The sequence below is a fragment of the Malassezia vespertilionis genome, chromosome 2, assembly GCF_029542925.1.
Source record: "Malassezia vespertilionis chromosome 2, complete sequence".
In the NCBI taxonomy this organism is placed as follows: domain Eukaryota; kingdom Fungi; phylum Basidiomycota; class Malasseziomycetes; order Malasseziales; family Malasseziaceae; genus Malassezia; species Malassezia vespertilionis.
The window spans coordinates 1,001,531-1,025,881 of record NC_079248.1 but is presented as its reverse complement, the minus strand read 5'-3'; the positions used below and the strand labels follow the sequence as shown (position 1 = coordinate 1,025,881).

At 60.3% G+C, this 24,351-nt stretch overlaps 10 protein-coding genes across 10 annotated transcripts; 2 read left to right on the top strand and 8 right to left on the bottom strand.

Annotated features, from left to right (window-relative positions):
* Nucleotides 1-33: 33 nt before the first annotated feature.
* Nucleotides 34-4,176, bottom strand: MVES1_001335 (uncharacterized protein; the record flags this gene model as incomplete). Its single annotated transcript, XM_056206183.1, has 1 exon — nucleotides 34-4,176. The coding sequence occupies one exon, from the start codon at nucleotides 4,174-4,176 to the stop codon at nucleotides 34-36; it is 4,143 nt and encodes a 1,380-aa protein (XP_056062158.1).
* A 175-nt stretch (nucleotides 4,177-4,351) lies between these two features.
* Nucleotides 4,352-6,555, bottom strand: NOT4 (RING-type E3 ubiquitin transferase; the record flags this gene model as incomplete). The annotated part of the gene is made up of 3 exons (XM_056206182.1): nucleotides 4,352-6,238; nucleotides 6,302-6,382; nucleotides 6,409-6,555. 3 exons carry the CDS (start codon nucleotides 6,553-6,555, stop codon nucleotides 4,352-4,354), a joined length of 2,115 nt encoding a protein of 704 aa, XP_056062157.1.
* Nucleotides 6,556-7,195: 640 nt separating this feature from the next.
* MVES1_001333 (uncharacterized protein) lies at nucleotides 7,196-9,326 on the bottom strand (the record flags this gene model as incomplete). Its single annotated transcript, XM_056206181.1, is given in 3 exon segments — nucleotides 7,196-8,422; nucleotides 8,436-8,457; nucleotides 8,494-9,326. The coding sequence occupies 3 exon segments, from the start codon at nucleotides 9,324-9,326 to the stop codon at nucleotides 7,196-7,198; spliced, it is 2,082 nt and encodes a 693-aa protein (XP_056062156.1).
* Nucleotides 9,327-9,363: 37 nt separating this feature from the next.
* On the bottom strand, nucleotides 9,364-10,215 carry MVES1_001332 (uncharacterized protein; the record flags this gene model as incomplete). The annotated part of the gene is made up of 1 exon (XM_056206180.1): nucleotides 9,364-10,215. The coding sequence occupies one exon, from the start codon at nucleotides 10,213-10,215 to the stop codon at nucleotides 9,364-9,366; it is 852 nt and encodes a 283-aa protein (XP_056062155.1).
* A 42-nt stretch (nucleotides 10,216-10,257) lies between these two features.
* YTM1_1 (ribosome biogenesis protein ytm1) lies at nucleotides 10,258-11,688 on the bottom strand (the record flags this gene model as incomplete). Its single annotated transcript, XM_056206179.1, has 1 exon — nucleotides 10,258-11,688. The coding sequence occupies one exon, from the start codon at nucleotides 11,686-11,688 to the stop codon at nucleotides 10,258-10,260; it is 1,431 nt and encodes a 476-aa protein (XP_056062154.1).
* A 198-nt stretch (nucleotides 11,689-11,886) lies between these two features.
* Nucleotides 11,887-13,743, top strand: YLH47 (LETM1 domain-containing protein ylh47; the record flags this gene model as incomplete). Its single annotated transcript, XM_056206178.1, has 1 exon — nucleotides 11,887-13,743. The coding sequence occupies one exon, from the start codon at nucleotides 11,887-11,889 to the stop codon at nucleotides 13,741-13,743; it is 1,857 nt and encodes a 618-aa protein (XP_056062153.1).
* A 109-nt stretch (nucleotides 13,744-13,852) lies between these two features.
* Nucleotides 13,853-17,818, bottom strand: RRP12 (pre-rRNA processing protein; the record flags this gene model as incomplete). Its single annotated transcript, XM_056206177.1, has 1 exon — nucleotides 13,853-17,818. The coding sequence occupies one exon, from the start codon at nucleotides 17,816-17,818 to the stop codon at nucleotides 13,853-13,855; it is 3,966 nt and encodes a 1,321-aa protein (XP_056062152.1).
* A 147-nt stretch (nucleotides 17,819-17,965) lies between these two features.
* On the top strand, nucleotides 17,966-20,695 carry MVES1_001328 (uncharacterized protein; the record flags this gene model as incomplete). Its single annotated transcript, XM_056206176.1, has 1 exon — nucleotides 17,966-20,695. One exon carries the CDS (start codon nucleotides 17,966-17,968, stop codon nucleotides 20,693-20,695), a length of 2,730 nt encoding a protein of 909 aa, XP_056062151.1.
* A 79-nt stretch (nucleotides 20,696-20,774) lies between these two features.
* Nucleotides 20,775-22,418, bottom strand: GPI16 (Subunit of the glycosylphosphatidylinositol transamidase complex-like protein; the record flags this gene model as incomplete). Its single annotated transcript, XM_056206175.1, has 1 exon — nucleotides 20,775-22,418. The coding sequence occupies one exon, from the start codon at nucleotides 22,416-22,418 to the stop codon at nucleotides 20,775-20,777; it is 1,644 nt and encodes a 547-aa protein (XP_056062150.1).
* A 58-nt stretch (nucleotides 22,419-22,476) lies between these two features.
* MVES1_001326 (uncharacterized protein) lies at nucleotides 22,477-24,273 on the bottom strand (the record flags this gene model as incomplete). Its single annotated transcript, XM_056206174.1, has 4 exons — nucleotides 22,477-22,491; nucleotides 22,520-22,697; nucleotides 22,725-22,955; nucleotides 23,342-24,273. The coding sequence occupies 4 exons, from the start codon at nucleotides 24,271-24,273 to the stop codon at nucleotides 22,477-22,479; spliced, it is 1,356 nt and encodes a 451-aa protein (XP_056062149.1).
* Nucleotides 24,274-24,351: the final 78 nt, after the last annotated feature.

The window sequence follows — 24,351 nt, the reverse complement described above, 5'->3', positions numbered from 1 at the left end:
GCGGCGTCCGTGCGAGCACGTGATGGTGATGGTCTAGGCACGGACGTCTACGGTGGTGGGCGCGGTGGGAAACACGGCGCCCGAGTGCTGCTCCCCAAGTGCAGGGAGCACTTCTGCAGCACCTACAAGTGTATACGTGCCGCCAGCAAGAAAACACAGTTTGCGGCGCACAACTGTGGAAGCGCCCGGCGCGACAGGTTTCACCGCTGTGGTCCAGCTGCCGTCGGCCACCAGCACCTGCGTCCTTGCGTACTGTACGCGCTTATCCATGCTCTGTGCGCCGTCAAGCGAAGGCGTGAGATGCAGGCGCATGTTGAGCGTCTCTTCCGTGTGGTTCGCAATCGTCACTTGCACCGCAACAAACGACTCTGCCGCCACCTTGTCGGGCAAGGCGAGCGTGGCGCGTACTTTGGGCTCAGACATGACCCGGATCTGCTCGAGCGTGGGCCAGTAGGTACGCAGGCTGATATCGCCACGATCCTTGGACCGCTCGTCGAGCCATGAAGCGCGCAAAGCTTGCAGCCATGCATCGCGTAGCCAGAATTGCGTCTCGCACATGGCGCGCGTCGCATCGTTGAGTTTCGTGCGCGAGACGACAAACTGCCCCGGTGAGAGTTTGGGGATTGGTGCACGCAGCGCAGCCGGGGCCAAATTGCGTTTTGACATGGGCACGGCGAAGCGCGCAGTGTGGTTCGGCGCGATACTTCGTGTAAGTGCGCAGTGCACGCCAGCAGCCATGTCCACGTCGAGCGTCACACTCAGTGGGACCTGTGCTACGTTGTGCATATCGACGCTCAGCAAGAAACTCGGCCCCAGCGGCACGGGCTCGTCGCGGTGCATGAGCTGTGCGGCAAGCTGCGCAGCGTCTTTTTCGCGCATCCCCGTGACGTGGAGCGGCCCGCTCTGCACGCTGGGCTGTACAGAGAGAGGTATGGTGAGCTGGACAGTGCGCAGCTGCACGTCGCGTGCCTCTAGCGATGTATTTCCGTAGTAGATCCGCATGCTTGCCCACTCGCATCCCGCCTTTCCATACACGTGCAAATGCACCGTGCGCGCACTGTGCGGCGCAATTTCGAGCGCGTCGTGTGCCTCGACAGAGAGCACTGGCGCGTAGAGCAGCTGCCACTCGAGCTCGTGCACGTCGCCGGGCAAGAGCCCGCGCTGTGTGATGGCGTCGCGCATCGGCCCCTGCAGACTATCGGAGAGCGCGAGGCGCACAAAATTGATGGGGTATGCCGATGGGTTGGCGAGGCGCACAGGCATCGTGTACTGCTCGCCCTGGAGCAAGGAGAGCGCGGTGTGTACGCGACTCGGCAAGCTTGCATGCAGCTGCGGCATGGGATCGTGCACCCTGCAAACTGCCTCCAGTCGCGGCCCGGCCAAGCACGCATCGACGTCGGCGCGCTGCGGCGTATCCAAGCTTTGGAGTTTTTGCGCCAGGTTCCGCACGAGCTGCACGCTGGGACGTGCGTCGAGGCCCGTCGCTTTCACCACGGGCGGTCGTGCAGTAGGCAGGTAGAGGGCGTGTGGCTCGGAGCCCCACAGCGTCACAACACAGCCAAGCACGCGCAGCGTTCCAGCGCAGGCGGGGGTGCCTTGTAAGCGCACAATGCGCAGCGAGCGCGGCGGTATGGTGATCGCAACACTCGGCGTGTCGAGCTGCACGCCTTCTGCACACAGCACCATACGCTGGATTTCGAGGGGAATGTGCAGTGGATTTTCGAGCGTGAGGTCCACAAGCACGGGCTCCATCGCAACAAGATCCAACGCGCCGCGGCTCGTCTTGAGCACGTTCCAAAAGAAGGGATTCAGCGTGCCTGCAGGCCGCGCATCGCCGCTGTCCGCGAGCGGCGGCGCAAACGACGCCTTGCGCCGCGTGATGGGCGCCCTCGCTGCGGGCAGCGATACAACTTCCATCGCGCGCAGCAAATCGCGCGGTCCATGGTAGCGCAGCGAGAGTTGCGGCGCGCCGTCTGCGCGTGCGCGCGGCAGGATGCGCCGCACTCCGTCGAAAAGCATGCGCTGGTCCGCGGCGCTCAGCGCGGGGCAAAAGTCACGCAGCAAGAGTGCGGCAAAAAAGGCCGTGGCTACGGGATCGCCAAGCGCCTCGCTCTGCACGACCAGGTCCTTGAGCAGCTGGGTCTGCAGCGCGGTCCAGCCAAAGTCTGTTTTTGTGCGCACCGCTTCTGTGCTGTGGGCGAGCGCTGGGAGCAGCGTGCGTGCTGCGGGCAAATCGCCGAGCGTGGCTGCGAGCAAGGCAGCGTACTGCTCCACACAAACACGGCGCCGTGCGCGGCTCAGCATGTGGTGCGGCGGAACGTGGGCGAGAGGGCAGGTAAGCAGATCGATCCCGTACGTATCGCACACGAGCAGTCCCAGCACAAGACTGGGATTGACGCTCGCGTGTATTCCCGCGGGAGTGAGCTCCGCGTCGAGGGCTGTGTCGTTGGTAGGCACGCGCAGGCGTAATGCGTCGTGCAAGAGCGCCTCGATGGAAAGCATGCGGGGCATGGTGCGCTCTCGTTGGCGCAGCGAGCGCGTAAGCACGGCGGCAACGACGGCGTCGAGCTGGCGGACTACGTGGGCAAAGCGCCGCGCAAAGTGCAGCAGCGCGAGAATTTTTGCAACGCCGCTCAGTATGGCAATCTGATCCCCGGGAGGGAGCATGCGTAGTGCGGGTGAAAGAGCACCGACCGCTGCGCTTGCAATCTCATGGCGGTACACGCCCGAGACGGCAGAGAGCTGCGTATGGTCCTGGGCGTGCGTCAAGGCGGGCGGCGTGCCGCCAAAGAGCATCTGGTCAAACGCCTCGCCGTTCCAGCCGCCCGAGGACCAGAGGGCGAGGAGGAAGCGTGCATAGGCAAGGCATGCATTTGCATGGACGAACGGCGGGGTGTAGTCGCGCAGCGTCTCGTTCGTCACAGAGCGCAGCGATTCCAAGTGTACGTGCGGGGGCGCGAGGCATTTTGTGTACACATTCAGCGCAAGGCTGTATGCCTCGGAGATGTCTTTCCACGCGTATTGCTCGAGTGTCTGCTCGCGTGGATCCTTGTCTTTGCAAAGGTGCAGCGTAAAGGCAAGTCCGGGCGCGTCGTCCTGGACGGCGCTGCCGAGGCGCGCGACAAGCATGCGCGCAACGCTCCATCCTTCCAGCGCCGATGCAAACCACACCGCGTCCTGTCCTCCGGCCAAGGCGCGTTCGCGCGCTTGGGGCGTGAGCAGACCGTCGTACAAAGAGAGGGCGGACCAGAGATCGCCGCCAAGCAGCATCGCATCTGCACGTAGTTTTGTGTGGCGCATCTTGCCGTGCGGTCCCGAGTGTACGGTGGGCAGCAAGGCGGGCGCGGCGCGCCGTTTTGCCAAAACGCCAAATACTTTGGACGCGGCGCCATTCGGAGGGACGCGCGGAGGGAGAGGCGGCGCATTGGGATCGATTGGGTGCGCTGCGCTTGCCGCGATTGCATTGCGCAGTGTCTCGCGGGGTGTTTCGAGTGCGGCGCCTTCGAGAGAATGGAGTAGTGTGTCGAGCTGGTCGAGGATCGTGCCGACCATCTCGGCAAGGAGCGTGCGTACGTAAAAGCGCACGTCTTTTGCATCGCTGCGGACTGCAGGAAATACAATAAGCCCGCCGTCGCGGCGGCCACCAAATCCAGAAAAGGCAGGGTTGAAATCAGCAGAGGTATCGTGCTCGACGCCCACCGTTGCCATGTCGCCGTCGTCTTCGTTGGGCACACGCTCGCCTGTACTGTGCCGCGCGTCCACATCAAATGCAAACACGCGATGAACTAGCGCGTCGGGGTGCTCGTCACGCAGGATTCCGGGGACGCGGACGAGCTCGTTGGTATACGGATCCGTGTGTGTGTGTGTAGAGAGGCCAAGGACGCCGAGCACCTGTGTATGCAGCTGCATCGGCGCAAGATAGGCGTGGGCGGGATCGTAGGACGTCACAAACGAGATATGTACTTCGCCTTGCTGGTACAGCGGCGAGGAGGGGTATACGCTGGATTTCTTGCGTGGCACATCGCGCAAGCGAAGACACTCGATGTTGCGCACAAACGCAGCCCATTTCTCAAACTCGGCGTGCTCAAGCGGAAGGGCTGGTACAAGGAGAATCTTGAGCTTGGCAGGGGCGCTGAATGCAGCCGTGCCTTGGGCGGCAAACGTCGGCGCCGCCATGGTGGGGGAAAGCGGATGTGGAGGAAATGGAGGCGTTTGGTTTGCGGCGATCCCAGCAGGCCCGAGCCGGCCGCCTAGAAAGTCACGCGCGGCTATGCACATCACTAGAAACTGTTTACAGGCTATGCCTGGGTGCACTACCTGGAGGACGCAAGGTGTGCGTGCACCTATGAGGTTATACCCGATGCACGGGCGGAGAGTATGCATCGGCAGGTTTCGCGCCGGGATTGCCCAGCAGCTGGGCTAGCAGCAAACCCGTGCCTACGTTTGGATTGCCGGCGATGGGTGTCAAACCCGGCGGCGAAAAGCTCTGCATCTCGCCACGCTGCTCCATATGCGCTCCTTGCATCGGGGCGCGCCGCTCCTCAAGCCCCGGCGGACGCACACGCGCGTGTGGAACGGGACCCGCGCGCACTTCTTCTCCCGGGTGCTCCTGGATACGGCGCAAGAGCGCCAAAAGGGACTGTGAGTCGCCAGAGGCGGCCAGTTGCTGGCGTGGCATCTTGCCACGCACATCTCCCGGCATGTCTGGGGTCTCGCCAGCCTCTTGCAGGCGCCGCGCGCGCGAAGCGAGCAGTGCAGCTGCAGCAGAGCGCTGCTCTTCGGGCGCAATGTCCGCGTCGTCAAAAGCGATGCGCTGCGATGGCATCGGCTGCATTGACGCACGCATTTGCAGCTCTTTACGAAGCTGCAGCGTCTCGGAGAGGTCTCCACGCGCAAGGTACCCAGGGCTGGGCGCTCCCGAATCCACAAACGGCGCCGGCCACGTTTGCTCGAGTGGATCGGTATCAAAAGGATTGAAGGAGCCTTTGTACGGCGTGTAGAACGAGTCGTGCTCCTCCCACACGTGCCGCGTCGAGGTCTGGCTGGGCTCTGGGAGCGCAGGCAAATTCAAGCTAAAGTCGCCGTCGTGCAAGGTGGACAAGGTCCAGTCAAAGTCGGTAAACACGGCGGGCTCGTCGCTGGATCCCATGCGGCGCTTGTGCAAGTCGTCCAGTAAGACCTGCGCATTGTGGGAGGGACGGTACGACGAGGCGGGCACCACCTGGTCTTCGGGAGTCTTGGGCTCCTGGTCGGCCTCGTGCTCCGTATCGGTCGCTTCCTGCTGCACCTCTTTCTCGGCTGGACTCGGCGAGTCGTGCTCCGTACGATTTTGCTGCTTGCCAGCTTTTGCGCTCGCAAGACTCGAAAATTCCAGCGATACAGCGTCTGCATGCATGCCGGGCGGAACGGGTTTTCCCGACGCCCACGCAGCGGTGCGCGGCAGTGCAGACAATTCTGGGTCCGCGTGTTGGGTTGGAGAGGCAACAGGCGGAAGCACAAACGGCGCAGGCGTTGCAGGCGTTGCAGGGGCAGTCGATGGCGAGCCCAGCTGCTCGTACGACTTTTTCGACACGATCGGCTGCAAGAGCATGGATGCTGGCTTGATCTTGTGCTCCGTGTCTTTGGCAGCGTGCCGCAGCGTGGAGAGGTCTTCCTTGGTAAAGCTATCGGCTTCTTCTCCTGGCTCGTGCAGATAAGTACAGCCGGGATTGGAGCATGGCAAGTTGCGCAGGTAGGCCGTGCAGTATTTGGTCGTTCCGTAGCTTGCACGGATGATCCGCCCGCCCGGCTCTTTGCTCCCATCGATGGCAACAATCGCACGCGCAGCATCCTCCTTGCTCTGGTAGGTAACGTACATTCCGATCGAAGTGTCTTGCGACCCGTTCCCAAACTTGTGGTTCGTGACGCGCTTGCTTATCAAAATCTTGGAGACGCGGCCGTACTGGCCAAAGTAGTCGACACTTTTGAGCGTCGGAATAAACTCTTCACGAGCAAAACGCGGGCTGAGACCGACGACGTACACTAGGTTTTTCTGCACAACGCGCATATTCGCCAGATGCTTTCGGCTCGTCGCTTCCATCTCTTTTTTCTCGCGCTCCTTGTTCTTTTTCGCGTTGGTGAGGCGCATGATTCTGATGTAAGCTAGCTCGCAGACGTACTCTTCCGTAGTCATCGCCTTGAACTCGATTGTTTGGTCGGTATACTTGCGCCGGCACGCGGGGCACCGACCGTTCAAGTTCTGTTTAATGTGGTGCCAGCAAAAGCGGCATATCTGGTGTCAGGGGGCGACGTGGCAACGTACCTGGTAGCCACATGGACACGGTTTAAAGTTTGCATCGGAGATATCAATCTCCTCCAGACAGAGTGGGCATTCCATATCGTCCTGGTGTCAGCTATTAGTGCACGTACAACGATGTCGCCCCACATGGACTCTTGTGCGCGGCTCTCGCTTTTGTCCGCAGAGGACACACCTTGGTCTGCGTGCGCTCCACCACTATGCGACGCTCCCGCATACAGGTTCGCATGGTTAGACGAAACCGTAGCCCGTCGTACCATCGTGTTGAATCCACTGCCACGGCACAACGCACGCGACTTTTCGATAGCGTGGCGATGGAGCGGCCAGGGAAAAGCGTAGGTTTTTCTTCGGCCGAATCACGTGTCCGCCGTGGCCAAAGCGTGGCGACGCTGCGAGCTGCACCATGGGCGGACTGCATAGTGCGTCGCAAGGAAGCTAACCTTAGCGGTCATCTTTCTCTCTTTTGTCCTAGCGCTTGGATTTTTGCTGGTGATTTTGTCGTGTGCGCTATGGGGTAATTGGATGCCGATCTGGTCGAGTACGTACCCCTTTTTCATTTTTCCTGTTAGGCTGACCGCAGCCGTTGCGTTTGTTCTTGCGCCCATGCCGAATGTTGTGTTTGGCGGGCTCGCCGGCGCGGACAGCTTCTCTGATTTCAATAATGCGTACATTGACTTTGGCAATTTTGTCACAGGCATGCTGATCATGACGGGGATCGCGCTTCCTTTGCTACTGTCGCACAACGACGTGATTTCCTCTGCAGCGGCGCTCTTGTCCCTGGCAGGCGGCGCTTTGGTATATGGCACAAGTGCGTCTCGAAAAAAAAAAAAAAAAAACTAACAGCAGTGGTCACCTACGCGGCATTTTTCAACGTGGTTGAAGACGAGATCTAGGGTATGACTATGTATTTGCGTCGCCAAGAACGGCGCGCCACAAGGCCAACGGCGTTGGCACATACTCATGGCTCACGAGCGCCATGCCTACTTCGAATGCGATGAGATAGATAATGATCAGTTCCATACGATGACTCGATTCCTCGGTGAGCAGCGCACGCAGCACGCCTAGCAAATGCTCGCAGTGATTCAGCTTCTCGTTCAAAGCGTCAAACCGCGGCTTCATGTCCAGTGCATGGCATGTGCTGCGGTACAAAGACTCCATCATTCCATTTTCCCAATACAGCTCGGGATCATCCACAAAGTTGTCCGTGTCCAGATTGATGCGCTGGCGCAGGCTGAGCAGCGTGCCCATCTTGCGGATCACCTCGCGCCGCCCCAGCGGCACGCGCCCGCGCAATTGAAGCTCGCCTGGAATAGGAGATACCGAAGCGAGATACTCGCTGAGCGCCAGCTCCTGTACAGAAAGGCGCGCAGACGCCGCGACGCCTTGCGAAAAGGCGAGCTGCGCCTGCAAAAGGAACGGCGTCGCGCTTTGTTTGCGCCCCGTATCTTGCGGTGGCTTTCCGACTACAATCAAGTCGCCGACAATGCGTGTGCGCTCCTCGGGCAGATACACATAGTCCATCGCTTCGTCGCCTGCGACGGCGTAGCGATCCTGTTCGACCGGCGCGCTTGCACCGCACAGCACGTTTTTATACAGCGCGGCTTTGTCCTCGGAGGACATGCCCCAAGTCACGTAGCATCCAGAGCGAAAGATGAACGCACTTCCTTGGCCCTCTTCTCCTTCGGTTGCGCTTGGCCACGAAGGGATATAAATCACCTCGCGATCCTCAAGCCAGCGCCACGTCGCAGGGAGGCGGCCACTGCTGAGCAGCACGTCAAAATTGTACGACTGCGCCGTGGTCACTGCAACCACTTCGGGCAGCCCATTGTCAAGAGGACGCGCTGCGGAGAGGGGCAGCGATGAAGGTTGTTTGGCCTCTACTGCGTCACTTGTACTAGCATCCTGCTTCGCTTGCATGCGCAGCGCTTTGCTGGCCTTGGCCATGGCCATTGCTTTCGAAGGTGGGAGTCGCGTACGTCGAGACGTTTGCCCTGCAACATTCTGCGGCGGCTCGACGACAGCGGCAATGAACCCCTTGTCCTCCAAAAACTGCCGGAACTGGTCATTGGGCCGGACGGGGCGTGGCTGTTTCCACACCTTGCGCGCGTCGGCGTAGGTGCGTGTGTTCTGCGCAAAGTACACTCGCCTGGTACAGCTCGTCGCTGCACGGGCCAGAAAATGCGCCATGATGTGATTACGTGAGGCTACGTGCGATACGAAGCAATTGGGTATAATTGTGCACAGTCAGGGGCAAATTGCGCACAAGGTCGCTGCTCAAAGCATTTTCATGCGCTGATGTGAGCGCAATCACAGCAAGCGACGGCATGCCGTGCTCGCGCGACAAGATATACTCTGCAAATACAACGTTTCGCTGCGGCTCGTCATCGCGCAGCACGACCCAGTCTTGCGCCCAGAACGGTATCTCTACACGCTTGAAATCGCAGCCAAGCCCCAGTCCAAGGCTTTTGGTATACGCCTCTTTGTACGTCCATAGCCGCATCAATCGCTGTAGTGCGTCGTTGTCGGCCGCTTCTTGCACCCAAGCGTACTCGCGGTCGGTCATGCACATGCGCATTGTCTCGACAAACGACGCAACGCTAGGCTCGAACACGGGCAACTTCATTTCCATCACGTCCACACCGATGCATGCGTCGCTTCCTTTATAGGTTGCCAGCACGACAAAGTCGCCATCGTGCGACATGTTAAAGTCGGTGTCGACGATGCTGGGCGGTGCGGCGGCAAACGGTCGGCCTGCTTTCGTGGTGCAAATCTTGATCATGCCCCATGTAGTCCCTTGGCTTGCGTACCATACGCGGGGTAACAGTCGCGCGACAAATGCACGCGCACGGTCGACTGGCCGCAAGAAGCGCTGCACTTTTGCAGCGCCCTCTGCGTCGTAGGGCGTGACAAGCTGCGCCACGTCATCTTGCATATGCAGCGATGCAGGATCCTGGCTATGCTCTTTTTCTACATGTAGGTAGGGCGCTTGGTTCCAGCAGGCAATGTCTACGACTTCCAAGGTGCATGCCATGGGGAGGAAAAAATCGCAGCGGCAGCCTCCGCCTCCACTAGCCGAGCCTCGCCAGGAGTGCCTCTTCCATCAGCTGCGAACGGGCCGCGCGATCAGATCCACGGCCAGATTCGCGCGGCGCAAGTTTCGCTGCTGTTTCCGTATCATTGTCCGCTTTGCGTTTCATCATATTCAATCCCTTCCCAAGCAACTCTCGGCGGTCCACAATCTGGTGCTCGTCGTTGAGCTCGACGCTTTTCCCTTGCTGCACGGCCCGCTCCACGCGCGACAAATCCGTTTCCTCGGGTGCGTGCGCCTCATGCACAGCAACTTCATTCTGTAGCGCCATGACGGCGGCATGCCGCCGTGCGCTCTCTTCCTTAAGCATATCTTGATGAAAAGACGCAACGCCTTTGCTTCTGCGCCGCGCGCGCTCCTCGGCAATCCGCTCTTCTTTTTCGGCGCGTGCAAGCTCTTCTTGTTGCTCTTTGTATGCACTCGTTACAAACGACTCCTTGTCCGCGTACTGATCGCCCTCCGCGGCGCGCTCGCGCTGAATCATTTTTGACTCTGCACGCAGCCGGTCGCGCTCACGCAGCTCTGCAGCGCGAAAAAAGTTGCTCATGTATTTTGGACTGCGCCCTTTATCGGCTTCCTTTGACGCGGCTTTCATTTGCCGATCAACTGCCTTCATTTTATCGTACACATCGTCGTAGTCAAACACATGCTCATCCAACGCCGCCGCTTCCGCTTGCTGGCGACGCACAGCCTTGGATGGCGGAGGCGCATCGCCACGCAGGGGTGCTTCAGTGTCCACGTCTGCATCGAATGCAAATGCGCGTGGAGAGGGCCGTGCGCGTACGTCGTCTGCTTTTTTGCCCAGCGTTATGGAGACTTTGGCGCGCGACATGGTCTGTGTGGAGGTAGGTGGAGGCTTGGGGGGCTTTTACATTTACGCTATCGAACCCTGGTATATGCTAATGCGGCAATCTTCTCCGCCTGCTACAATACTGTTCCCGTCCTCACTCCAGCCGAGGCCAAGGATCTTCGCTGCGCCGCGTGCATGCGAGGTGCCAGACACATGGTTCGGCTGCGTGAGTGCAAACAAGGCCTGCTTCGGCGAGCGCGCATCCCATAATTTGAGCTTCCCGTCGTATGCACCTGATGCAAACAGGTGGGCAGAGGTGGGGTGTGCCGCAATAGAGCCCACCGCCGCGGCGTGTGCATTTGCGATTGAAATTGCCGTGTTTGTCAAGGTATCGCGGAAGTCATACATCGCAATGCTGTGGTCCATATGGCCCGTCACAAGCTGCGCACCTTGCAATGGGTCCACACAGAGATGCACCTTGTCTGTGTGTTTTTCACCGGCCATCGCGCCCGCGGTCAAATCCCACAACTTTACAGAACCGTCCCATGCTGCGCTCCATACGCGCTCGCTCGTGTCGAATTTCGCGCATGTGCGCGCATTATTTCCCGGCGTTTGCACTGCGCCGAGCATTTTCGCGGCAGGCTCGCCGAGTGCTGGCGCGACGTGCCACAATACTACGGTTGGCTCCACAGTCGCGGCGTTTTCCATTTTTGTCGCTTGTGCGCCGCTACGCACTCGACGCTTTTTACTGCGCTCCTCGTCCTCCTCGCGCTGTGCAGCAGGGAAATGTGCGTCACTCGGTACGTCCCATATTGCAATCGATCCGTCCCATCCCGCACTGAGCAGCGTGTTCATGTCTGTCAGAGCGCGCTGACTATCGACGTTTGTGACGGGCCCACGGTGGTGGCGCAAGTCTGCCGCATGAAATACCTTGTACGATTGCGCTTCAGATCCAGGTATACGCCATACGGCTACCGTGCCATTCATTGCGCCAGTCACGACCGCAGCGTGCGTCTGCGGCGCGAGCCAGCGCGCACTAGTGAGTGAGGTGCTTGCGGACGCGTAGGACGGCTCGTATACACTCGGAGGACTCTCAAGTGCATCACTTTTATATACCCGCACATTTCCATCGTAGGAAGCGCTCAGTACAAGCCCTGGACTGCGAGCATCGACGGAAGCAACCCAGTCGTCGGCCTTGGCGGCGTCCCTAAATTTTGGGGGCAAAGTACTGCGCACATACTCAAGCTCGAGCGCCGTCTCTGACGACTTGCCTGTGTGAGTGAGATACTCGTCCAAGCTCATGCGCAGCAGGTCGCCGTCCGCGATAAAATCAAACGGCACCGACTGCCACCCTGCGTCGCCCTCGGCGCTCGCAAGCACCTTGTTCACCAACGTAGACAGCTGCGCACGGCGCCAATGCGTCGGTACCATGTACGGCACATACGGGATAGACGCACCCGAAATCGAAGTGCGCAAGCGGATTGGCATCATCGCCGCCTCGCCCTGGTCTGCCATGGTGGAGGAAAGATTTTTGCACTGCGCACGTGTGTACTTGCTGCTTGCCACGTGGCGTACCTTGTGCTCCGCGCCAAACGCCGGGCGGGTCTGCTTATGGCGAACTGCGTACGGAGTGTGGCAAGCGTCGGCCTGCTGGCCGGCTTTGAACGGCGCGCACACATGGCAAGTATGCGTCCACTTGCTTGCATGTGTCGCATGCGCGTCAATGTGCAGCGTGCGATGCCGATGCGCGTCCACTCGTTTAGCAGCACCGTGCGGGCGCTCGAAAAGACGCCTTCCGCTCCTAAAAAAGACGCCAAGGCCGAGGAACTTACCAAGAAAGAGGATGTGACTGAAAAGAAGAGCTTGATGACCAAGATCAAGGAGGAGGCTGCGCACTACTGGCACGGGACCAAGCTTCTCGGGAAGGAGGTCTCGATCTCATTCCGCCTTTTGCGGCGCATGCTGCTTGGCTACACGTTGACTCGGCGTGAGCACAGGCAGCTAAAGCGCACCATGGGTGATCTTTTGCGTCTCATTCCCTTTATTCCATTCGTGATGATCCCCATGGCGGAGCTGCTGCTCCCGGCCGCGGTGAAGCTGTTCCCCAACATGCTGCCGAGCACGTTTGAGAGCAAGTTTGCGGTCGAGGAAAAGAGGCGTAATTTGCTCAAGATCCGTATTGAGATGGCCAAGTTTTTGCAGGAGTCGATAAAGGAGGGCGGTATTGTTGTTTCTGACGACATCAAGGACTCGGATGCGTTCAAGGAATTCTACCGCAAAGTGCGCACAAAGGGTGAAGTGCCGACCAAGGAGGACGTCATCCGTGTTGCCAAACTGTTTGACGACGAAATGACGCTCGACAACCTCACTCGCCCGCAGCTTGTGTCCATGTGCCGCTACATACAGGTGAATGCGTTTGGCACGGACAATTATATGCGCTTCCAAATTCGCCACGCCATGGGCAGGATCCGCCGCGACGATTTGGTCATTAGCTCGGAAGGTTCGCAGCACATGTCCTACCAGGAGCTTTTGAGTGCGTGCCAAAGCCGTGGCATAGGCACGATGAACATGTCTGAGGAAGAGGCGCGCGAGTGCCTAAAGGTGTGGATTAAACTGCACGTGAAGGAAAAGATTAGCGGCACGCTGCTGATTCTCAGCCGTGCATTCTACTTTAGCAGCCACCCCAACATGCCCAAGACGTCGTACCAGGATCAGCAGATTGATGCTCTGGAACACACGCTCATGAGCCTGCCAGAGTCGCTTCTGAACGAGGCCGAGCTGCACTTTAGCAAGGAGGCCGCGACGAACAAGCAGCGTCTCGAGGTGCTCAGAGAGCAAGAGGAGCTTATCGAGGACGAGGCCGAGCAGGAACAGAAGCACGAGGCTGCACAAGACGAGGACCGGAAGCGCAAGGAATTGGAGAAGCTCAAGCGCGAGACCGAGGCGGCATCTTTTGCTGTCCCGAATGCTGCAGCGCCGCATGACGGAGCGGCAAAGCAGAACGAGCTTGACGATGGGCGCATGACGCAGCGCCAGCTCTCGGAGCTCGGCGAGGCGCTCAGCATCCTTTCCGCCAAGTCTTCCGTGCTGCGCGAACGCAAGGAGCTTTCTGAGTTGATGAAATCGCTTCCCAAGGAGGACAGCGAGGCGGCGCAAAAGGCCAGCGAACAAAGCGCGTCTGCCAGCAAGACTCGTGCGCTGAACAAGCGTATCCGTGCGATGCTGCAGCGCATCGACGAGCAGCTCGAAGACTACGACAAGGACGTCGGCTCGCGCATGCACTTGATCGAGACCAGCTCCACGGGCAAGATCAGTGTCGCGGATTTGGAGCAGGCACTGCGACTCATCAAAGACCGCCCTGACGAAGACAGCATGCAAAAGATTGTTGATAAGCTCGATGTGGACCACGACGGACTTGTGCCCCTCGACGATGTCTTGGAGCTTGCACGCGACAGCCAGAACTTGCAATCGCCCACGGACCCCGGCGAAGAGGTCCGCGAGCTGCACAAGGAGGGCAAGCGCATTTTGGAGAAGAAACCACTCAAGAGCGATATTGTGAAGAATGAGTAAGTAGGATTTTAAACTACAATAGTATCCTTGCTGCTCGCACACTGCCTTGACAGTGCAGCGTTTCGAGCAAGCACATATATCGTGCACATCCATCCACACTCTTTTACATCTACGCACGCTTGCCTGCAATCTGTAAACTCTTCGCATGCTTTGCATTCTTCTTCCCGGTAACGGACGATAGCGGCACGTAGGCATACGGACTCACACCCCCTTTCCGTACATCGCCCGCCGCGCGTTTTGCACGGAACTCGTTGCCCACCTGCTGCTTCTTGGTCCGCGCATGTTTCCCTTGCTGCGCAGGCACCATTTCCTCGTCTTCCTCGTCTGCGCGTTCGTTTGCGCGCGTGCGTTTATTGTTCTTGTTGAACTTGACTGCGCCGCCACGCGAATGTGTAAACCCATCGACTCCCATCCCCTTCTCGAGGTAGGCTGCGCCAGCAAGCTTATCGTCCAGCAAAGGCGCGGCTGCGTCTGTCTCTTGTGGCGCGTCTTGGAAGCGAATGCGCCCGTCGTCCTCGACGGCGAAGCGCGACGCTTCCTCTCCCGGATTGCGGCGCGGCTTGCGCTCTGGCTTTGCGCGAACGGCACTCATTGCCGACGGATCCAGCAGATCCATCGGCTGGTCGTTGTCCTCGACGAGGTAGGTTTCTCCTTCGCGGTGCCTGCGCCTGCCTTGCGCTTTGGCCTTTGGCCTGGGCTCCTCTTCGTCCGACTCGGACTCGGACGCTGACCCATACAATGCCTCTTCGAAAGCATCCATACTGCCCGCTCCCGGCTTTTGGAACGGCTGGGCCTTGGTGTCGTCATCTGCGCCCGCCGCACGTTTCTTGGCGCGCTCTTTGCGCTTGCGGATGTTGGTAATGAGCCGCTTGTTTTCCTCGTCGACGTGCGCCTCCACAGCAGCGAGGCCAAAGCGGCGCATCAAACGCTCCAGCATGTGGCGCACACGCCCTTTGAACTGGTTTTTGTGCTCGACACGCACGCCCACCAACGCAGGCACAAGCTCGGCCAAGCTCTTTTCCACGCGTGCGGCGTCGAGCACAACAATGGCGACCTTGACAAAACCAAGCGCGCTCTTGATAATCTCGCGGTTGGTGCTGTCCAAGTAGACAATCATGGTGCCCAGCAGCTCGTCCAAGGTCTCTGCGGGCAGCGACGCATGAAATTCGTACAAAAGCCGCGCGAGCGCCGTGATCGACGCACTGATCATGCGTGGGCTTCCGCCGGCGAGTCCAGCGGCGACCATCATGGTGAACTCGTTTGCAGACGCCTGCACAATCTCGGTGTGCGGCGCGTCTGGCTGCGCTTTGCCCCGGTCCAATGTGCCGCCTGCATGCATGCGATGGCCAATCTGGACGAGGAGCGCATAGGCAACCTCGCGTGCGCCTTGATTCGCTTCTTTGGTGCCAAGCACCGTTTCGGGAACAAGGGCGCTTAGGATGTGCAAGTCCTCCGTGCCCACAAACGGCACCACCGCGCCGAGCATCTGGAGGCGATCGCGAACCGCACCCGACTCGACCGAGTCGGTGAGCAGCGCGAGACGGTGCATGAGCGCAGCGGCGCCGCGCTGTGTCGAGCCGGCCCTGTGCAGGAGTCCAGGGCCGTGCTCAGTGCCAAGCAAGCGCGCAAGCAAGCGGTACGTCTTTTTCTGCACGCCTCCGTCCGGGGCAGCCAAGAGTGCGTCGTCGACCAGGTCAAACAAGCGGCAAGCATTCTCCGCATTGACAAACGGCACGAGTGCAAGCAAGAGATCCAGCATCGTGTGGGGGATGGGCGGAACGTAGCGCGGACTGTTGGCCTCGGGCGCACCGCTGTGCACCGCAGGTTTGTACGTAGCAAGCGCTTGCTGCAACATCGCGGCTATTTTTTCACATGTCTGCGCAATGCTTGCCTCGTCGAGGATGCCAAAGTAGGTGCTGATGCAGTCGAGCACGTATCCACGCGACTGTGCAGGCATCTCGGCGAGCAAATTGAACAGCGCGGCAAGGAGCGTGCCCGACATGGCCTGCAAATGCGCCATGTCCTGCTTGCCAGTAGCCTGGTCGACGCCAAATTGGGCTTGGAGCTGTGCAGCTGGCGCCATGGACGCTTGCAAAGACTGGGTCCGCGTCACTAAATTCTGCAGTCCTTTGAGCACAGGCGCGCGCAGTGCCGCTTGCGAGCGCAGCACATTTAGCAAAAGCTCGAGGAACTGCGGCGTCATTGCGCGCGTCAAATCGCGCGGCAGCTCGCAAAAGCTCGGGAAGCACCCCCAAAGCTGCTCGATGAGCGCCTCAAACACCTTTGCTTCAACGGGCTTGTCTTGGAGCGCCGCAACGCGGAGCTCAAAGAGCGCCTCGCTCATGGGCACGAGCTCTGTGGCAAAGTAGCCCAGCTCCGCATTCGTAATATGTTCGCGCAGGAGCGGCAAAAGCCACGCGCGGCCGTCGCCTTTGGTATTGGGGCGCCGATCAGCGCCGAGCAAGTTGAGCGGGAGAGCGTGCAGCACTGTGCGCGGCCCAATAGCCTCGATGGCAGCGCCAATCACAGCATCTGCACTGGGGCGTGCGTCAAACCGTTTCTGGGCACGCAGTTGCGCGACCTGCTCGACGACGCCCATGCCCAGCGCTTCGGCTGCGTTTGCTGGCGCATAGCGCAGACGGCCAAGGACGCCTTCTAGAACTTGTAGGACGGCGGTACGTGCATGGGCATAGCGCAGTGCATGCTTGCCAAGCGCATCGCGCAGCGACGCAATCATTGCGGCGAACGGGGCCGCGCCGTGCACGGCCTCGACAATGGCCGCGTCGGGGACACAGTAGCGCACGAAGGCAAGCAGGACATTGACTCCCGCGCTGCGCACCTCCTCCGAGGCGCGGCTTGCATCCGAGTTGGCCGAGAGTGCAAGTTCGAGCACCTTGTTCCAGAGCGTCGGGAGGAGCTGCCAGGCATCGCGGCCGTCGTTGATCCGAGCATACGCAACCATGGCCGACGCAAGCAGGTGTAGGTACGCGGGAATGGTCTGCCGGTCCGTGTGCGACGGCACGGTGGAGGGGTGGCAAAGGGCGGTGAGCGTTTCCTTCAGCATCGCGGGGCTAGACACGGGCTGCGCAGCAGGCTCGATGCCTGCGAGCGCCTGTGCGACGCCGGCACGACCCGCCGCTGGGGCGGTCGCTGGGGCGTGTGTCGTTTTAAACATGGCCTCAAACACTTCGAATACGGCCACTGTCAAAAATGGATTCTGGAGCGCGGTGAGCGGCAGCATTTCGCGGACCAACGGCTCGGCGAGCGTGGTAGGAATGAGCACGACGAGCGGCTTGAGCAGCGCACACACCCAGATGCCGGTGCTGGACGAGCCCTGCGCATGGTCTTGTCTTGCGGCAGCGGCGGCAGCGGCATGCTTCGCCTTGCCTTGGCGTTTGTCAAACGTGGGTGCAGGGGTCTTGGTCGGGACAGCGCCTCGGGAGGCAGTGACGCTCGAGAGTACACTGGTAGCCCAAGCAACGGTACGGCCTGCGTACGGGTGCTTATGGTGCCACGCAGGGCGCCCCAGCTCGCTGCACACCACCTCTTGCGCGCGTCGACGCACCTTTGGGCGCGCGTCGATGCACAAGGACAAGACGAGATCCCACACGGTGCGCCACGTCTTCTCGTGCTGAAACACACTTTGCTCCGAAACAGGCACAGATGCAAAGAAGCACTCTACACACCCGAGCGATGCACGCAGGCACGCGTTCGCATGCTCCGGACTCGTATGCGGCTCCGCGAGTGGCTGCGCAATTGCGCCGAGCAGCGCATTGCTCTTTGCGCGCACGACGCCGGGCGCGACGCACGGGAGTATGATAGATAAAAGGTAAAGCGAGGACGCGTATACGCCTGACTGCACGTCATCAAGCGAGTTTAGCAGGCTCTCGAGCGCGAGAAAGTAGTGCGTTGGATTGGTTACGTCGTCGGCGCGCTCGGCAAGCGTCGCCTCGATCGCGACAAGCAGCTGTGCGGGTGCTTTCTGGTTTTCGAGTTTCGAGTCTTTTAGGTGGCGAACACGCGCTAGCGAGTCCAACAGGCGCGCACGGCGCTCCGCACTCGCTGGCTCCTCCATACCGTCTCGATGCACGCAGTGGCGCTGTACGAAAAAAAAAAGTGATTTGTAAGCGTGCATAGATGCCTATGTGGACATGCCAAAGGACCTGCGCCGTACACGCGAGGAATACACACGCGCGGACGGATGGCTGCCCTGCTGCAAAGCATGGCAGACGCTGCAGATGAAAAGGCGTATGGAGCTCTGTATTTAGGCGCGCATGAGCTCAGTGGTCCATCCGAGCGCTATGTATACATATTTTGGTTCGTGCTGCTTGGCCTGGGTGTTGTGCTGGGCATGGTCCACTATTTTGCGCTTACGGAGCGAACGGTGTTGGGCGTTGTCTGGGGTAAGGTCGCTGCAATGCACGCGGTGGGCCGCGCACTGTATGTCCCAACGCAGCGGACGCCGGCGCCGGCGCCGCGCACACGCCTGGCCAAGTACTGGCGATCGTCCAAGCGCTACACGCTGTACTCGCTCGATGTGGGCCTTTTTGGCGCGGTGCTGTGCATTGTAGTGCCTCTCTTGTGCCTTACGTTTATTGGCGCGGACTATATCGATCCAGATAGCGACATGTTTGCCGCGGCAGCCTCAAACGACGGACGGCTGCAGTGGGGCCGCGGCGACTATGCGCGTGTGATGACAGAGAAGCCGACGGGCACGCTCCCGTACAAGACATGGTGGACGATTGGAAGCCGTGCTGGAGACTTTTGCAATGCACTTACACCGCTCGCCATCCTCTTTGCGCTCAAACAAGCGCCGTTTGCGCTCCTAGCCCTGCCTGTGTTTGGCCAATTTGCATTCGATACACTCATGCACATGCACAAGTGGACAGCGCACCTTTTGTGGGTGTATGCCACAGTGCATACAGTTGCATGGTGCATCCAAATCAGCAACGATACCGCACACAGGCCTGATCTCTGGTCGCAGCTGCTCGTCGTGCCGCGATTTCGCTGGGCGATCGTCGCATACATTTTTCTCACGCTGCTCATCCTGTCCTCGTTTGGTTTTGTGCGGCGCTGGAACTACGAGCTTTTCTACGTGGTGCACATTGTGTGCATTGTCGGGTTCATGGTCGCGACATGGGCGCACCATCCCCAGCTTGGCTGGTGGATGCTCGCAGGATTTGTCCTGTGGGGAATGGAGCGTCTCACGAGACTGGGGCGCGTGTACTGGATCAACTTTCGCTCGATGCAGTGGTATACACCGCCCTTTTCCACCCCCGCGCCCGAGCCTTTTCATCCGGACCGCTTCGTGGAGTACGATACCGCGGGATGGAAGCACCAAAGCTTGGCGTCGCTCAACAACAGCACCGAGCTCGTGTCGTGTGCCTCGCAGTGCTCTTGGGAGCAGCGCTCCGACGTGCGCGGCACTGCGCATACACCCTATCCTGTCCTTGTACCCTTCCGCCCTGCCCTGTCGGATGCATTGCGTGTCCAGCTCCTTCCGGGCTATGCGTTTATCCAGCCGCTGGCTGGGCAGATGATGCGTCTTGTGCTGCGTACAGCGTCCCCGCTCAAATGGCGCCCCGGCCAGTGGCTCTACCTGCACCTGCCCAAGCTCAGCTGGTTCCAAAGCCACCCGTTTACGATTGCAAGCTCGTTTGTAAAGTACAAAAACGACTTGTTTATTCCCTACCCCGACCCGCACGCCGACCCCCTTCGCGATCCGGACCAGCTGATCATGCTCCTCATTCGCGCACGCGGCGGCCTCACCCGCCGGTTGTGGGAGTATGTCGAGGCAAAAGTGGCGCGGCAGGCCGCAGCGCAAACGGCGCAGGCACCCCCCGCGCGCATTTTTCCCGCCAAAGGCCACGGCGCCGAGGCCAAGTCCGAGGTGCAAGGCGTGTACCTCCGCGCAAACGTCGACGGGCCGTACGGCACCAGCAGCCGGATCGACTGGGGCGCGTTTGCAAGCGTCTTTATTGTCGTTGGCGGCTCCGGCGTTGCGTTTGGCATCTCTGTGCTGGACTACCTTTGCCGCCAAATTGCGCGCACACTCCGCGGCGCCGACGTACGCGGCAAGTTTGGCCGTCCGTTTCTGCTCCGACATGTGCGCTTTGTCTGGATCATGCGCGAGTTTGCCCATCTGCAGTGGGCCGCCAGTGCGCTGCGGCTGTGCCTTGAAATGCTCCCGCCAGAGCATTTGAGCGTGCAAATATTTGTCACGCGCGTGCAGGAGGAGCAAGTCGCAGTGCCACAGCCTGGAGTGGCACCGTCGTGTATGCAGCGCGACGAAGAGGTACAACACATCCACATGGACCGCCCTGGATTGGCCGCGCACGTCACGGGCGAGCCCTGGGCCGACGTGCTGGAAATGGACGAGGCGGGCCTCACCGAGCTGGGGCCGGAAGAGGCAGGGCCGCTCTCGCGTGCGGATCGCGAAATGAACGCGTACATCATGTACCAGGGCAAGATACAGCGCGGGGAGGAGCGGTCGTCGCCGAAATGGTACATGCGGCCCAAGCGACGCGCCGCGGAGCACAGCGCGGTGTACGATCTGTCTCCACCGGGATCGTCCACCTCGCTGCTCGCGCCCGAATCCATTCCCATGCGCCCGCTGCCGAGCCTCGATGCGCTTTCCACCAAGCCGTACACAAGCGCCAGTTCCATCTTGTCGGCTGCCGCCGAGCTTCCCACGCGGCCAAACCTCGACGCGGCCGAGATCCAGGACTTTGACGTGGCGGCCAAGTTTGTCCACGCGGGATATCCAAAACTGGACGAGATGCTGCGGGCGGATATGGAGCAGTCGGAAGGGCGCACACTCATCGTGAGCTGCGGCCCGACGGGCCTGCTTGCGATTGTGCGCGCGATTGTCGCGAAACAAATCCACGTGTGCCGAGGCATCCGTGGCGATCTGCGCGCGCATGCGTGTGTGTACACGGAATCGTACGAATGATGTACATACTATGCTGCCATGTATGTAGCAATACCACCACTAGATACCATTGGATGCGGAGGAGCGTGTGTGCACAATACTACGCCTCGACGACGACATCGTAAAATCGGCGGATCATGATGTTCAGCAGACTGCCAAAGAAGAGCGCGACAAAGGTGGAGTAGAACAGGATGATGTTGTACGGCATGGAAAAGTCCGGCACGGCAATGTCCAGCAGACTCGGCGCAGTATAGATTCTTGCCGCTTGGACGCGTGCCATGGCACTTGCATGCGTGGGGGTATGCAGCAAAACAAACATGGCCGGCGGCAGATCCACGCCGCGGTGGGGATCCGGCACATGCTCCGCATAGTGCAGTACGCGTTTGAGGATGGTATACGTCACGGTCAATGTACTCGCCGCAGGAACACGCAACGTCAGTTCCACAGACCCTGTGCTATTCCGCAGCACGGGCGGGGTATATGCAGCGTCGCCCACAAATGGCGTCTCGACTTCGTCGCGGAAACGCACAAATCCATCATGCTCATCGTATGCATCTACCGCGGCGTGCGCCTGCAATGTGTGCATGAGAGGCAGGATGAACCAGGGAAGGTGGTCGTAGTACGCTACGTGCACAGGCACAGCAAGGTCGTTGCGCAGCGTCAGACAAACCGTATTCCGCTCCTGGCCGTAGCCCCGTACCTGACGACTCGCACGGAAAGGCGGGGGGTGCAAGAGCGGCCCCTGCACGTCTGCAACAAATGCAACATGCAGTGCGCCGCCATACGCAGCCAGATCCAGCGTATTGTACCGGTACAAGCGCTCTGGACGCACGTAGGAAAACGGTGCATCGATACCAAGATCAATCTCGTCCGCGGAGCGCAACGTGCCAAAGTAGCGCCCCGCGTCCTCCACGGCGTGGTCTGCCGGGAGCGGCGCAACGTCGGTGTCGCTCGGGGCAAGGATCGACAGTGTGCTGCTGTCTGCGACAGGGCATACGCTGTCCAGCGAGCGCCCAAACACCTGCTCCAATGTCCAGTTTGTCGTCTGCGACATTAGCGGCGCGCGCATCACCGCCTGGATACCGAGCTTGACAAGGTGGCCGTGCGCTGTTTTCACGACCTTGACCGACATGCTGTGGAACTCGGCGGAGAGAATCGTGTGCGACTGGATCAAGCTCGCAAGGCCCGCGCCGTTCTTGCAGGGAAGCAGCTTGAGGATCGGAGTGATGTTTTCCGTGCACACCGACTCGGCAGGAAGGTATGCGTGCAGCTGCGTCGTATTCGCGCGCTGCATAAAGTAGTCGCGCGACGGCGACACAGACGTCGCCTCGTCGATCGCGTCAAGCGAAGTGCAAAAGACGCTCGCAAGTGCAGAGGTCAGCACGCGCCAGCGCTTCCCGAGGGAGGCGTGCTGCGCAGCAAAGCTGGCCCAGATCTCTGCGCCGCTCGCCGTCGCCTCGTCGCCGTCGAGCGGTGCAGGTGTGCCCCAACGTGCATACTGCCAGCGCCCCGCGGTAAGTGTGAGCTGGAGCGCATCGACGTCCAGGCTCGCTACAGGCTGCAAGAGCGCGCGGGGGAGAATACGGAAATGGTGCAAGGACGCGTCGTCGGACGCGAGCTCGAACGAAAATGCAGCGTGGACGCGCGCGCCGGCGAGCGGCCGGAGCGTGAGGTGCTCGCGAAAGGACTCGTGCGCGGCGCACACGGCACACAGCGCAGCCCAGAGGGCCCAGCCGAGGTACATCAAGGAAGCAAGGTGCGTAGGGTATCCAAGTCTATAGAATGCCACGTGGCGAACAACACTAAACGCCAATCACCTGGTGTGAGTGTGTGTATGGTACGTACGTCATAGTGCAACTGCTGTGTAGGCAGCATTTGCGGTGGCCGGTATCGCAGGTACATGGGAAGCTTAGGCGAGCCATCAAACTCGAACATCTGCAGCAAATAGAAGGGCTGGGGACCCTGCCCAGGCTTGTCGTAATGCATATACGTGGTGATTTCATACCGCGCCATGACCTCGGTTCTGCTGTGAGCAAAAAGGCGTACGCACTGTCCATACCACTGCAGGACGTCGCGGCCATCGGAGCAAGCGTCTGCAATTTGCTGGCGTCCATCAGGCAAGTAAGGTTCGAGCCGCATGGAGTTGTCGGGAAAAATCGTGTAATTCCCATGCTGCCAAACGAGCTGGGCCGTGTAGCATTCAGGCTTCGAGCTTGCGGTGGAATTTACCATGTACAGCATTTGCTCCCAGTATCCTTTGTTTTGCGACGTCGCCTGGAAGCTATATGACTGGCCAGTATGGGGGGGGATGCCGAACGTGTTATTCACAAGGTGATAGTATTTCTGGCCGGTCTCGACGGCGCCATTGCCTGTGCTCCACGTGCCAGTAAGCGATGTGTCGTGCGGTATCGCCGCCGCCGCCGCCCAGGGCAGGAGCGCAAGTATACTGCACAGGAGGTGCATCCACAGTGCCACGCACCACATCCCAACGCCGTATCGTCGCAAGAGACAAGCACCAAGGCACCGCTGGGCGCAACACCAGATTTGCTCGGTCAGCAATAAACAGGGGGTTATGTTACATCTATATCCAATCACCGCGCGGCATCGGTCGGAACTCCGCAAAAGTGCACGTCGGCCTCAAACCACACGTGATGTGTTGCGGCGGACGGTGCTTGGCGCGTGGCGCCGAGCAGCCAAAGCTGCGGCAGTGCCGTGTGCTTTGCGCGGTGCACGGCGCTTGGCGCACGCGGTGCACGGCGTTGGGCAGCGGTGTGCAGGGGCATGCGCATGCGCGAGGTGCGCGCCTCAAGCATGTCCGTCTGTGGCGAAGGCGACGGTGAGCGTGGCGCGTGTTCTGCGTGTTCTGCGTGTTCTGCGTGTTCTGCGTCTTCGTAGGTAAACTGCGCAAGAGGGGCGTTCCAATCGGGGCGCGGGACCCACCCGTCGATGCGCATCGCCGCCGGAGCGTAGAGCATGGCACGCGTCTTCCCCGGCGCAAGCCGCTTGCTCAGTACCGCGTCGTGCTCCATGCAAAAGCGCACAAGCTTACGCTCCAATGCTGTACTTGTCTTTTGGCGCCGTGCTGTGCGTTCTGGGGTATCATGGGTCGCGCTGGCAGGCACTGTACATAGATCCGCCATAGAAATCACCAGCACTGCGCGCGGGTACGCGAGCGCATTTCCATGCACCATGGCCAAGTGCAAGTGCGCGTGCGGCATGTGTGCAACAGCACGAAACGCCGCGTGGAGGCGCTGCTCGAGGCGCACACTCGCACATAGCGCATCGAGCACGCGGCGCAAATGCGCATTCCGTCCAAGACCCACGTAGCGCTGCGGCTCCACGTCGTCGTCTATACTACACACTACACGTGGCGCGCCCACGCTCCTCCCTGCTGCCTCGAGCGCCGCATCCGCTTTACGCGCGAGCGACACCATCGGCTCCGGCACCTGCCCCCACACCCACAGCACATGACGCACAGCCGCATGCACTAGGAGCGCTGCCAGCTTTACGGTGTTGCCTGCCGCCTGCTCCCCCTCCCTTTCCAGGTGCTCTTGCGCATCAAACACGTCGCGCACCTCGAGCACGCAGCGCTCGGCCATGCCGTCAGCGCTGCACCGCGTGCACCTTGCTTTGTGTCACGTGACATTCCAGCCAGCGCAGCGCCCGACGAGCAACGT